At 46.6% G+C, this 13,552-nt stretch overlaps 1 protein-coding gene across 35 annotated transcripts in view; it reads right to left on the reverse strand.

Annotated features, from left to right (window-relative positions):
- EPS15L1 (epidermal growth factor receptor pathway substrate 15 like 1) overlaps positions 1–13,552 on the reverse strand; it is a 101,193-nt gene that overhangs the window by 76,660 nt on the left and 10,981 nt on the right. For 22 of the 35 annotated variants that reach the window (XR_003428318.1, XR_003428319.1, XR_003428320.1 and 19 more), the window contains exons 1-4: positions 8,128–8,202; positions 1,345–1,386; positions 1,057–1,146; positions 545–592 (exon numbers count right to left, since the gene is read on the reverse strand). Coding sequence is in view for 28 of the 35 variants with exons in the window: in XM_027084531.1 (XP_026940332.1) it covers positions 545–592; positions 1,057–1,146; positions 1,345–1,386; positions 8,128–8,187 (240 nt within the window). In the remaining 7 variants the exon portion in view is untranslated. Of the gene's footprint in view, positions 1–544; positions 593–1,056; positions 1,147–1,344; positions 1,387–1,887; positions 1,934–8,127; positions 8,203–13,552 lie in introns of those variants that run through there. The other 13 variants (XR_003428317.1, XM_027084552.1, XM_027084527.1 and 10 more) reach the window with 7 other exon arrangements.

Consider the following 13,552-nt stretch of genomic DNA (forward strand, 5'->3'; position numbering starts at 1 on the left):
GGGTCAGGGTGTGACTACCAATGGGCTGCATGAGGGAGACTCTGGGGTCTGAGAATGTTCTGATCCTGACTGTTGTGATGGTTACGTGAATCTATGCAAGTGATGAAATTACACAGAACTATATACGACAGAAACAAAAACCACAAGAAAGTGCAGGTATCAATAAAACTGGTCAGCTCTGAGTCAGGCTTCTGAGCAGTGTGGTCTGGTGAGAGCTGGGAAATGATACACGGGAACTCACTGAACTATTTTTTGCAACTTCCATCAGAGTCTGAAGTTATTTCAAAATAAAACGTTTTGAAAACATTTCAACTGCTTGTAAGCACACAAAATATTACCAGATACGCTAACCATGAAAGATGGCTCCAAGAGTTCAAAAGACTTTTATTTCAAAATGAAACCTTCCCGTTTTAACAGTCTGATGTCCGCACTTATGACCAGTAATACTTGTCAGTGGAGACAACGAGGAAGGAAGTGGAGAGGTGACCCGGCCTGGGGGCTCTGGCCCAGCCCCTCCACTTGCTCTGTGTATACGGGTATATACCTGTTTGTCCAAGAACCCTTTACCTTCTGGGTCGGCCAAGTCCCATATCTGTGGAAACACAAAAATGCTCGTGAGTGCGACCGCTGATCATTGACTGTTTAATCACAAAACAGGAGCCACCATCGCTACATGTGGGCCTTATGTATACGCCACAGCAGCCACAGACTCAGAACAGGTGAATAGCTTTCACCCCTCCCTCCCCCCAGGGCCACACAGCGGTCAGTGGCAGAGCCCAGAGAACACCCAGGTACACCTGGCTCCAAGGCCAACATAAATCCATAGCTATCAAGATCCCAAGAGCACTCAGGCCTCTTGTCTGCTATGCAAGCAAAGGGTGGCAGTAGCCATCAGAGCACTTGGATCTACCAATTACAGACCCGAGACGCTCACAATGGCCAGCTCACTTCCAAGGGAAGTACAGACCGCATGAAGAGGGGTCTGCACAGGCCGGCCTTCACCTGCCGGGGGAGCCCTGAGGGCGGCCACAGAAATCGCTATCATTCATCACATACCTTCCCAAGGATAATGTCTGAGAGCCCAGACTTCTTTAGAAAAAGTGCAGCTTCACTCGCCCCAACTCGCCCTGTGTATGCTGGGTCTACCTGGAATTGGGGAGCAACACTTGAGACAAGGCTTCAGCAACAGAGCAGCAGGTAAAAGCATTACCCATGACACTGGCTGCTAGCTGATAATTTGGAAACAGAAAGGGACGAAAGGCCTTACTGGGCCGCAATTCACAGCTGTGGTTTCTGAGTCACTCACTCTAATTTCAATCCAAAAAGACACTAGTGAAAACTTACCTGCTTGTAATAAGATTCATATAATGGATTTCCAGTGGGAATCTGTAAACAAAACCACAGATATTGGTCAAAGGTGGACACAAAACCCTTCTAAAAAAAAGTGTCCCTCAATTCTGTTATCACTAAAATACACAATAATGAAAATCAAAATTTATGCACTTTAAACGTGCTCTATACGTGGACTGTAGTTTATTTTCAGAGATAACACACTTAACTCGATTTAGAAAAAGGAAATGTTAATGCTCTTAAATAATCCCGATTCCAACACAAACAACACAGTCGTTCAGGAAGGAGCAGTAGACCAGAGCCGTTTTCTATTCACTGACCGATGGGATTTCGGTGTGTCCAGGAGCTCAGAGGGAAAAGACACCCTTATCCTTTGAGATCGTTCTCTGGCTCCGGAACCAGAACAGGAGTTTCTGCACATCATCATGAATCACCAGTCACAGAAGCTTCAGACTGGTTTCCCTGCTCCAGGTCTCATCCCCACCCATCTCGTCCTCCACCAGCCGCCCACCCAAGGGCTGCGCAAAAACCACTGACCAGCCCCGGCCGCCAGGAGCGAGCTGGCCAGTGACTGCTCCCACAATGACAGGCAGGAAGTTCAAAATCCTCAGCTTGGCACCGAAGACACTCCGTGTTCCAGACATTCCAGATTCCCCAAGATGTCGCTGTTCAGAGAAGGTAACCACCCAGTCTAGGATCAAGCGGCAAATTGAGGCCACGCCTGGATGCAGCCTGGTTGGCGGCCAAACCCTCACACATCCCACCGTGTCACGGTCTCTCTTCCCAACCTCAGCAAGCCACCCGCCAGTGGGGAGGAGGGGATCTGCAGGAGTATGCCAGCAGGGGTAGGAATTCAGCAGCCACTAAGATGTTAGCTGTAAAGGCTTACACGTGTTGGTCTTTTACCTCATGACGGGAAAAAAGCAGGACATGGCTAACTTGCCGTTGATTTAGTGAGCAAGAAAAGTGAAGAAGACACCATTATGCTTAATCTTATGGAAGAACTGGTGTGTAAACAGGTAAAGAGAAGAATGCCAGGAAAAATGAGTACCAGATGAGAGGCGGGATGACAGTGTTTATTTTAAAAGTCTTTGAATGCTGTTGTGCAACTTTTCATAATGAATAAAACTGGGGGGAGGCGGGTTCCCTTCAGTTACAATCACTGATTTGAACCAGCCCAACACTTGCATTCCGCTGTGCTGTAAAAAGTCATTTCAGGTTTAAAATAATGCCCAGATTACAGTCAGCTCCTCTGGAGGATGCCAACACCTGCAAATGCAGAAAGAAGCGAAAGTACAAGAACACCAGCAAGAGAGAAGGAAAACAGAAGGAAAAGAGCAAAAAGATCTGAAAGGCAGCAGAGGAAAGTCAAAAAAAAAAAAGAAAAACGGGAAAAGAAAGAGGGAAATCCTGAAAAGGCAGAAAAAGCTAAAAAACTAGGCAGAACAATGTGAAAAAGCAAGAAAGGAGGGTAAAGGCCAACGGCTTGAGAAACAAAAGGCGACAACACCAATAAGAAGAAATGAGAGCTAAGTGGGGAATTCCCTGGTGGTCCAGTTGTTAGGACTCTGCGCTTTCACTGCCGTACTAAGATCCTGCAAGCCACATGGCGCAGCCAAAAATAAAAAAGAGCTAAATGTACAGCTACAGCAGCTCCCTGGAGGGAGGGTTCCTCCCGCCCTGGGCCCCTGTGTATACCGTCCTGGGGGAGGCTGTCGCCTTTAGCTTCTTATGACTTAGATGGCAATGTCCACCATCACACCCTGTTTGATCTCCAGGGTTTAAAACCCCACATGAACTCATACAACTCAATAGTAAAAAAACAAACAACCCAATTAAAAAATAGGCAGAGCATCTGAACAGACATTTTTCCAAAGAAGACATACAGATGGCCAACAGGTATGTGAAAAGATGCTCAACACCACTAATCATCAGGGAAATGCAAATCAAAACTACACTATCTCACCTCACACCTGTTAGAATGGCTAGCATCAAAAAGATAAGAAATAACAAAGTGTTGGAGAGGGCGTGGAGAAAAGGGAACCCTTGCACACTGTTGGTGGAAATGCAAATGGGTACAGCTGCTATGAAAACAGTATGGAGGTTCTTCAAAAAGTTAAAAACAGAACTACCATATGATCCAGCAATTTCATTTTTGGGTATTTATCCAAAGGAAACGAAAACACTAAGAAAAACAAACAAACAAACAACAACTCCATGTTCACTGCAGCATTATTTACAATAGCCAAGCATGAAAGCAACCTAAATATTTACTCATCAATGGATGAACAGATAAAGAAACTGTGGTGTGTACACACACACACACTCATGCACACAGAGGAATATTATTCAGTCATTAAAAAGAAGGAAATCTTGTCATTTGTGACAATGTGAATGAACCCTGAAGACATTATGCTAAGTGAAATAAGTTAAACAGGGAAAGACAAATACTGGATGATCTCACTTATATGTGGAATCTAAAAAACAAAAACAAGAAACCAAACTCACAGATACAGAGAACAGATGGGTGGTTGCCAGAGATGGGAATAGGGGGTAGGTGAAATGGGTAAAGGTGGTCAAAAGGTACAAACTTCCAGTTATAAAATAAGTCATGAGATATAATGTACAGCATGGTTAATATAGTCAATAATACTGTACTGTATACTGAAAGTTGCTAAGAGTAGATCTTAAAAGTTCTCATCACAAGAAAAGAGATTTTATAACTATATGGTGATGCATGTTAAGTACTGTGATCATTTCACAACGTGTATAAATAGCAAATCATTACATCGTACACCTGAAACTAATATAATGTTATATGTCAACCATAACCTCAATTTAAAATAATTAACTAATTAAAATTAAAAAAGCTCTGCATGCTTTCAAAACACATCTCCCCGGAGAAGTAAGGCTGAAAGAGGAAGCAAAGTCAGGCAGGCTGTTGTCATCTATCAGTAAAGGTAACCGTGCTGGGTCTAGATAGCACATCCTGTGCCCCGGCTCATGGAAATGGAATGCAGAGACCCTAGGGACCCCCACCTTGACAAAGGTCCCCTTCCTGCCAGCAATCAGAGAGGCACGGGTCTGAAATGCATTTCCAGTGGGATTTTTTTAAGATCTCATGGTAAGCAAGAGAGAGGTTTCCAAGCTACTACGATTCCAATGAAAAAAAGTTACGATATTTGGAGCATAGATGGTTAATAACTGTCTCAAACTTCCCAAACGCTTCTGAACTAGATCCATAATTAAGAGGAACAAGACCCCAAATAGTCCAGAAAAGGCTCTGAAGCCCCAGGCCCAAAGCTTGGACCATCGATGCTAAGGGCTCATCCTACAGACAGTCTATGGCCAAGTGTTGATCCCAAATGACCCACAACTAACAGAAAACCACAGAATATGCCTCACCCATTCCTCTCTAAGTACAGGAATCAATTTGGGTAACCTGGGACAGTGACAGCAGTGAAAGGTTCTGATTTAATTACACATACCTCAGGCACTACATAAGCAGAAGGGGGAGTAAAGGGAGAACACCAACAGATCTAATGGCACTTCCTCTTACCACACTACTTCCTCCTGGCGACAGCGGAGTCACACCTGCAACCTGCCCAATACACCGTTGCAACAGAGCTGAGGATGAATGCTGCTAAGGCCTCGAGTCCCCAAGTGACAGGCAGAGACCTTAGACACAAACAGCTTGTTGGTACAGGCAGCCGCTCTGCTGGGACAGAGCCCCCTGAGAGCTGAGAGTGGGCACCAGAGCTGCCCACCTCTGCCTAACCCCAAAGCGAGCCCAGAGGACAGGCCAGGGGACAAGGCCTTCAGTGTAAGAGGCTGCAGACAGCTCTGAGATGGCTTCAAGAACGGACGGAGCCGGCCCAGGAGGGTGTTCTCCTCCACCAGCCCACTGTGCTAAGACGCCATCTTTGACTCTGAATTATTCATTGAAGTTCAATATAACTTTCAATTTGATCTTTCAGTTGATCTCCTAAAATACTAAGAAAAGTTCCTGTGGCCTCTTCGCTCTAACCTCCACCCCAGAGGCAACCTACAAATGGGGAGACTGGGAGGGCAGCACATCAGGGAACATCCTTCTGCTGGGAGGCCTTTAAACTCCACAGTTCATGCAAGTGTGCGCAATTTTAATGCTGGAGAAAACCAGCTTGAGATGAGGAACACAGCAGTACTACTTTGGAGGGGAAACCCTGAGGACTGGGGTTCTGGCCACACCTAACCCTCTCAGGATTGAGTCCATCCAGCTCTCTGATTCCTGCTTTCATCCATGGGCGGGAGCTCTTATGCAAAACAAAGCAATGATCGCTGGCCTTGCTTGTTTCAAAATGACATTTGTAAAGCAAATTAATTTTCATTTTAAAACTTTTAGAAAAGTATAATGCCTTGTTCTGATAAATAGTGGATCACATTTACTGAGCCTCACTATTTTCTATCCTGTACCTCATTTAATTGTCCCAAACAATGCTATGGGCAGGTACTACTGTTCGTCCCAATTTATGTGTGAGGAGACTGAGGTTACCTTGCTCAGGGTCACACAGCCAAGGAGTGACGGAGCCAGAGGAGACCCAGGCCATGTGGCACTAACCTACTCTGCACCCTGCAAAAACAGCCCAGGCATGACAGAGCCAGACACAGGGCCACTGCACAGCCTCCCGTGCATGCTCACCTAAGAAAAGGCAAAACACGTGTTTATGTCATGGTACATTTTATTCAACAGACATGGTCAAAGTGCAAGACTTGACTTAAGCATATGAACTAACTTGAAAACCAGCGCAGCCTGCCATTTCCTCAGGAAAACTGAGACCCCATAACGGCTGTGTTTTTCAAAGCTGTTGCCAAGTTTTGCAGGAAGTTAGGCACTTTACACCAAAAGACATCCCTGTCTGAGTTCCTCCTTGGAAAGCAAGATGCTGACTCAAAAACAAGGCTAGAGAAGTGCTCACTTGATAATCCTTGCACTTCGCCTTCCACGTAGAGATAGTTCCCCTCACTATTTGCACAACCATTACCTTGGCGGTGCGCACGGCCCTCCAGGCAGGCCGGACCACATTCTGCAGGTAAGGAAACCGGGACATAACTCAGTAGCACTCAAAGAGCATCAGCAAAAACTGGGGAATCCTGAACCTCCCTGAAACTGACAGCTCACTCCAACTGCCAGATGAGAAGTTTCTAAGCCAGAGCTAAGGTGAACACTGCCGAGAGAACTGAGACATGAGAAAGAGCTTTCATAAATCCTGAAGAAAAAGACATCCCAATTTAAAAATGAGCAAAGGATAAGAAAAAGGTGATTCTGAAAGAAGAGATGCAGCAAAGTTAGGGGAGATGTTCAATTTAGGTACAGCAAAATAGAATGAAATGCCAGTTGTTTGCTATCAGGTTGGCAAAGTCAAAGAGAGGTGCCATGCAGGGTTGGCAAAGGTGGCAACACATCTTGGGCCCTGCCAGTGGGAAAATAAACTGAGTGGAATGGCCTTCTGGAGGCCAAAGCAACAACATGTGATAAGCAGGCTTATCACATGTTAAGCCTGATACGCAGGCTTAACATGATTCTTTGTTGATACAGATAAGATTACTCTAAAATTTATACAGAAAGGCAAAGGAGTTAAAACAATGTTGAAAAAGAATAAAGTGGGAGGAATCAGTCTACTCAATTCCAAGGCTTGCTATAAAACTACAGTAATTACGACAGTGTGGCAGTGATGGAGGAAAGACACGTAGAACCATGGAACAGAACAGTGAGCCCAGGAACAAACCCACACAGATGCTCCCAGTTGACTTCTGACAAAGGTGCAAAAGCCACTCAGGAGGAAAGAGGCCTGTTCCACAAATGGTGCTGGAGCAACTAGCCATCCATTGGAAGAGAATGAGCCTGGAGACCTAAGTCTCACACTTTTTACAAAATTAATTCCAAGTGGATCATGGACGTAAATGTAAAACTATAAAACTTTTAGGAAAAAACAGGAGAAAGGGGCTTCCCTGGTGGCACAGTGGTTGAGAATCTGCCTGCTAATGCAGGGGACACGGGTTCAAGCCCTGGTCTGGGAGGATCCCACATGCCACGGAGCAACTGGGTCCGTGAGCCACAACTACTGAGCCTGCGTGTCTAGAGCCTGTGCTCCGCAACAAGAGAGGCCGCGATAGTGAGAGGCCCAAGAACCGCGATGAAGAGTGGCCCCAGGGCTTCCCTGGTGGCGCAGTGGTTGAGTCCGCCTGCCGATGCAGGGAACGCGGGTTTGTGCCCCGGTCCAGGAAGATCCCACATGCCATGGAGCGGCTGGGCCCGTGAGCCATGGCCACTGAGCCTGAGCGTCTGGAGCCTGTGCTCCACAACAGGAGAGGCCACAACAGTGAGAGGCCCACGTACCACAAAAAAAAAAAAAAAAAAAAAGAGCGGCCCCTGCTTGCCACAACTAGAGAAAGCCCTCGCACAGAAACGAAGACCCAACACAGCAAAAATAAATTAATTAATTAATATTAAAAAAACAGAGGAGAAAATATTCAGGATCAGGGGCTGGGCAAAGAGTTCAGACTTGCCACCAAAAACCTGATTCATAAGGAAAAAAAATTGATAAACTGGACCTCATCAAAATTTAAAATGTTTGATCTACAAAAGACCCTGATAAGAGGATGCAGAGACAAGCTACAGATGAGAAGGAAATACAGCTGACCCTTGAACAATGTGGGGGTTAGGGGTGCCCACCCTCCACACAGTCAAAAATCCGAGTGTAACTTATAGTCAGCCCTCCATATACAGTTCCTCTGTACCTGCAGTTCCACATCTATGGAGTCAACCAACCTCAGATCAAGTAGTACTGTAGTACACATTTACTGAAAAATAAAAAAATAAATTTTTTTTAAATAAAGAAAAAAGAAAAGAAAAAATTCACATATAAGTGGACCTGCACAGTTCAAACCTGTGTTGTTCAAATGTCAACTGTATTTGCCAATCACATATCCAACAAAGGACTAGTATCTGCAATACATACAGAACTCTCAAAATTTAACAACAAAAAAGGAAACAATCCAATGAGGATAGGAGCATAAGACATGAACAATTCACCAAAGAGGATATATAGATGGCAAATAACCACATGAAAAGATGGCCAGCATATCGTTAGCTAGGAAATGTAAATTAAAAACCACTGTGACAGGGAACTATATTCAATATACTGTAATAACTGATAATGGAAAAGAACCTGAAAAGTTACACATATAACTGAATCATTTTGCTGTACACCTGAAACTAACATATTATAAATCAACTATATTTCAATTAAAAAAAAATTGTCTTGAAAAACCACAGTGAGAGGCCACCACACACCTATTGGAATGGCTAAAACAAGAAATAGTGACACCGGGACTTCCCTGGTGGCACAGTGGTTAAGAGTCCGCTTGCCAATGCAGGAGACATGGGTTCAAGCCCTGGTCCAGGAAGATTCCACATGCCACGGAGCAACTAAGCCCATGCACCACAACTACTGAGGCTGCACTCTAGAGCCCGTGACCCACAACTACTGAGCCCACAGGCCACAACTACTGAAGCCCGTGCACCTAGAGCCCATGCTCCACAACAAGAGAAGCCATTGCAACAAGAAGCCCACGCACTGCAACAAAGAATAGCCCCTGCTCACTGCAACTAGAGAAAGCCCGCGTGCAGCAACAAAGACCCAACGCCCAAAGCAGCCAAAAAAAAAAAAGAATCCACCTGCCAAGGCAGGGGACACAGGTTCGAGCCCTGGTCCAGGAAGATCCCACATGCCATGGAGCAACTAAGCCCGTGCACCACAACTACTGAGCCTGCGCTCTAGAGCCCGCGAGCCACAATTACTGAGCCCACGTGCCACAACTACTGAAGCCTGCATGCCTAGAGCCCGTGCTCCACAGCAAGAGAAGCCACCGCAATGAGAAGCCCATGCACCACAACGAAGAGTAGCTCCCGCTCGCAGCAACTGGAGAAAGCCTGTGCACAGCAATGAAGACCCAACGCGGCCAAAAATAAGAATAAATAAATAAATAAATTTATTTAAAAAAAAAGAATTGGTGACACTGGTAAGCATGCAGAGAAACTGGATCACTCATACGGAGCTTGTGGGAATGTAAAAAGGTACAACTACTCTGGAAAACAGCTTGGCAGATTAAAAAAAAAAAAAACTAAACTAAACATGCAACTATCACAGGACCCAGCAACTGTCCTGGGTATTCATCCAGAGAAACGAAGACTTAAGTTCACAGAACATCCTGTACTCAAATGTTTAGCGCAGCTTTATTCATAATCGCCCAAAACTGAAGCACGCCAGATCTCCTTCAATGGGTAACTGCTTCAATGAACCGTGGTCCCACAGCACCATGGAATTCTACTTGGCTATGAAAAGGAATCAACTACGGATATACACAACAACCCAGGAGAATCTCCAGAGGATTATACTGAGTGAAAAAGGCCAATCTCCAAAGGTTACATACTGTATGATTCCACTGTACATTATTAAAATGCTGAAATTATACAAATGAACAGATTAGTGGTTGCCAAGGATCAGAAAGGAATGAGATGGGAGGGAAGTGGGTGTGGCTGTAAAAGGGCAACTAGAGAGATCCCTGTGGGGATGGAACTGTTCTGCATCTGACTGTAGCAATGTCAATGTTTTGGTTAGGATGGTGTCCTACAGATTTGCAAAATATTACCACTGGAGAAAACCAGATAAAGAATACACAGGATCTCTCTGCATCATTGTTTTTTAACAATTGCATGTGAATCTACAATTACCTCAAAATTTTAAAAATTAAAAAAAAAAAGACTCAGGAGATCTCACAACCAAACACAAGGTGATATTTTTAGATAATCACGGAAATTTGAATATGGACTGGGTATCAGATTATTATTAATTAAGCTGTAGTATGGCACTGTGGTAATGTAAAAGAAAACAGTCTCAGCTACTAGAAGTGCATATTGAAATATGATTTCTAAGATGAAAAACACTTGGGTAAAGACATTTGCAAAACGTTGGCATCTGTTGTGAACGGGTGGTGAGTACATAGGAGTTATTAAACTCTTCCCTCTACTTTTAGTGTGCTTAAAATTTTACATAATTAAAGACAAACATTTGATGTGTTTCTGCTCTGGCAAGGATTTTAATGGTACAAGCTGCTTCAGGTTTAAGTGTGATAAATGAAAAGTAGCTTTATCACTGGCAGGATCGTGCTTTTGTCAAATGATAAAAACCAGAATTCCTTTATTTGTTAATTTCTTTAAAAATAATTTCTTTCTTTTTATTATTTGACAAAACCAGAATTTGCTTTTGTCAAATAATAAAAACCAGAATTTCTTTAGGCCTTCCCGATACTCTAGGGTCTCCTCCTGGGATTCTGTAATGATCAGATATGCAGGAAGGCAGAAGGGCAAGAGGGTTGGATCAGTTTGCCCTTCTTCAGGGCGGGACTGCAGGTGACAGTAAAGGACTGGAAATAGTCAAGAACTAGTTAAGCCAATAATGAACTGCTGTCTCCTTGGGACAGAATACCACAAAGCGGTAAAAATGGCACAGGCAGAACGTTTACGATGTTTGCTCAAGTGAAAAGGGAGGGCCCAAATCAGCACGCAGTTATGACCTGGCTGGTAAGCACACAGTGATCACATCCACTTGAATCTAAACCTGGCAGGACGGACACCACATGTGTACAGTGATTCCTACCTGTGAACTGGTTACCTCTCCCGGCTTTCTGAGTGCTCCAGTGATCCACGTTAGCACACACTGCTTTTTGTAAATAGGACAGAAAAAGGAAAAGAAGACGCGAAAGGAGAAGAGGGATCTGAAGGATGATACACGATTCTCCCCAGGGACCCAAATGACCGCCATGACGAAGGCCAGCTGAAGACGTGTGCCTGCCATTTGGCACAGAATGCAGGGCCTCCCTCCGAGCCACGCAGAACTCAGGGCCTGCAGTGGGGACGTGACACGGGGGAGTTCTCCTAAAAGGAGAACCAAGGAGCAAGAGAACCACAACTGAAAGTCTAGACACACAATGAGGCATCGATGTGAACAAGCCAGGCAGGGGTAGTTTAGGGTGAGACGCCATCTGGAAGAACACAGAATCAAGGTGTGAAAGCTTCCATGCTCCAGGAGTCCAGCACTCTCAATCCCATCTACCGGAAACAGAAGTGAGGAAGGAACAAAAGTCACTGGAGGCAGCCTTCCTGCTCCAACACACTGCCCTGCACAGGATGCAGGACCAGGCAGGAATGGCAGACGCAATGACATGACAGGTCTGCACACCCCTTGCTGAGAGGTCAGAACATCATCCTGTCCTTCTGAAGGCGACCTGAGCAGACGCGCTTGTGAAGGTGAACTGAGTATGCACTCAGCTACTCGGATCGAGTGACAGGAGGGAGGGGAGGAAGCTAGGGAGAGACTGCCATCATCCTCCAGGAGAATGAGGCCCAAAGCCATCCACGATGCGGAAACACGCAGATAAGAGGGGGCTGTTCCCCCTTGAACATTTTTCTCTGGGATGTCCCTATGGGACGTCGAGGTGGAAATCTCTTTTCCATTCCAGCAGTATCTATGGAGTGCCTGCCTGGTCCCAGGCACTGGCCTCCATGGGGTGCAACAGTGAATAAGGGGACCACGCCCCCACCCCAGTCTCTCGGAACTCCTGGTCTCGAGGAGAATGTCATTAGACATGACAACACACACAGCGGGCTGTAAGTGCTATGAGGAAAAGACAGGATGGAGGGCGACTCTGTAGCCCACAGACACCCACCTGTGAGGGCAGGGAGACGGCGGCTACACTGCTGAGCCTGCCCAAGGGGACACGAGACAACCAACAGGCTGAGGAGCACCCCCACACGGATGCGCTGGGGGAAGACAGGCCCACAACGGAGAAAGGAGGTGCCGTTGGCAAGAAAACACCAAGGGAGTGGGGTCCTGTGGGTACCAGAGGATGGGCACAGAGAGAGGGGTACAGGGTTGAGTACGGCCATGCAGAGGAGCAGGTGGATGGCACTGGAAAGGGACCTTGCCCAGGCAGCGTGGGTGGGGCAGGGAGCAGATTCCAGCCAAACACTGCAGCTTAAGATCAACGTGGCCCTGGGGACTTCCCTGATGGTCCAGTGGTTAAGACTCTGTGCTTCCACTGCATGGGGCATGGGTTCGATCCCTGGTAGGGGAACTAAGATCTTGCATGCCTCGTGGAGTGCCCCCGCACCAAAAAAAATTTTTTTAATTAAAAAATAAATAAATAAAAAGATCAACGTAGCCCTGGCCTCCCTGCAGGCCTCCCTGGACACCACTCTTCCAGGCATCACAGAGAACACCCCCCGCCCCATCATTTCCATTCTCTCTTTCCTTCATCCATTCGATGGACCAGGCCCTGAAGAGGCCCTGGGGAGACTCATAGGGGCGACATCTTAGCAGTAAGTGCCCCCTACACAGCAGGGCACCTACAGCCCTCCTTGAAAGCACCCGTTTCTCATGGTGCTCCCAACTTTCCCCAAGTGTGCCCCGAACCTTCCCAAAATTCCTTTTCTACATCGGCCACCCCAGGGTTCCAACATCCCTGCCATCTTCTGAGCCCTGGCCCAACATTACACGAGGACCCAGGGATCCCCAGGGCAGATCGAGTCAGCAGCTCTCTGTGCCTCCTCCCTGCTCCCCTCTGTAGGTGGCACGATCAGCCGCCCACTGCCCACTGCTCTTCCTCAGAGCCTAGGAGCCCTCTAGGCAGCAGGCACCAAGCCAAGCTCCCGGATTCCACTGTGAGCAGAAGGGCCGTCCCCGCCACCGCAGAGCAGAGCATCACATCACGGTCTGGTCAGGGAGCAAACACACAAAGGCACTGGCAAGGGCAGCACAGGAATGGAGCTTTGTCCTGCCGGGCAGGCAGGGAGGGATTAGGTAGACAGAGCAGCGAGAATGGCCTTTCAACCCCCTCCTCGCTCTGCACACACCTGTGACCAGGTCCCAGCCTCTCAGGTGGAACCTCACCTTCACCAGCTTCCCCCTCCATCCCATGTGGCACGAGGTCACGCCAAAACGAAAAGATGCTCTGTGGTTGCTGAGGGAGTGTGAAGCTCCACCCGGCCATGCTTTCGATGCACCCCAAAGCCACCTCCTGGCCCTGCCAGGTTAACTTCCCCCAAACTCACCCCTACACACACACACACACACACACACACACACACACACACACACACACA

The sequence above is a fragment of the Aethalodelphis obliquidens genome, unplaced genomic scaffold (assembly GCF_003676395.1).
Source record: "Aethalodelphis obliquidens isolate GAN/ISIS:26980383/991018 unplaced genomic scaffold, ASM367639v1 scaffold53, whole genome shotgun sequence".
NCBI classification, from domain to species: Eukaryota; Metazoa; Chordata; class Mammalia; order Artiodactyla; family Delphinidae; genus Aethalodelphis; species Aethalodelphis obliquidens.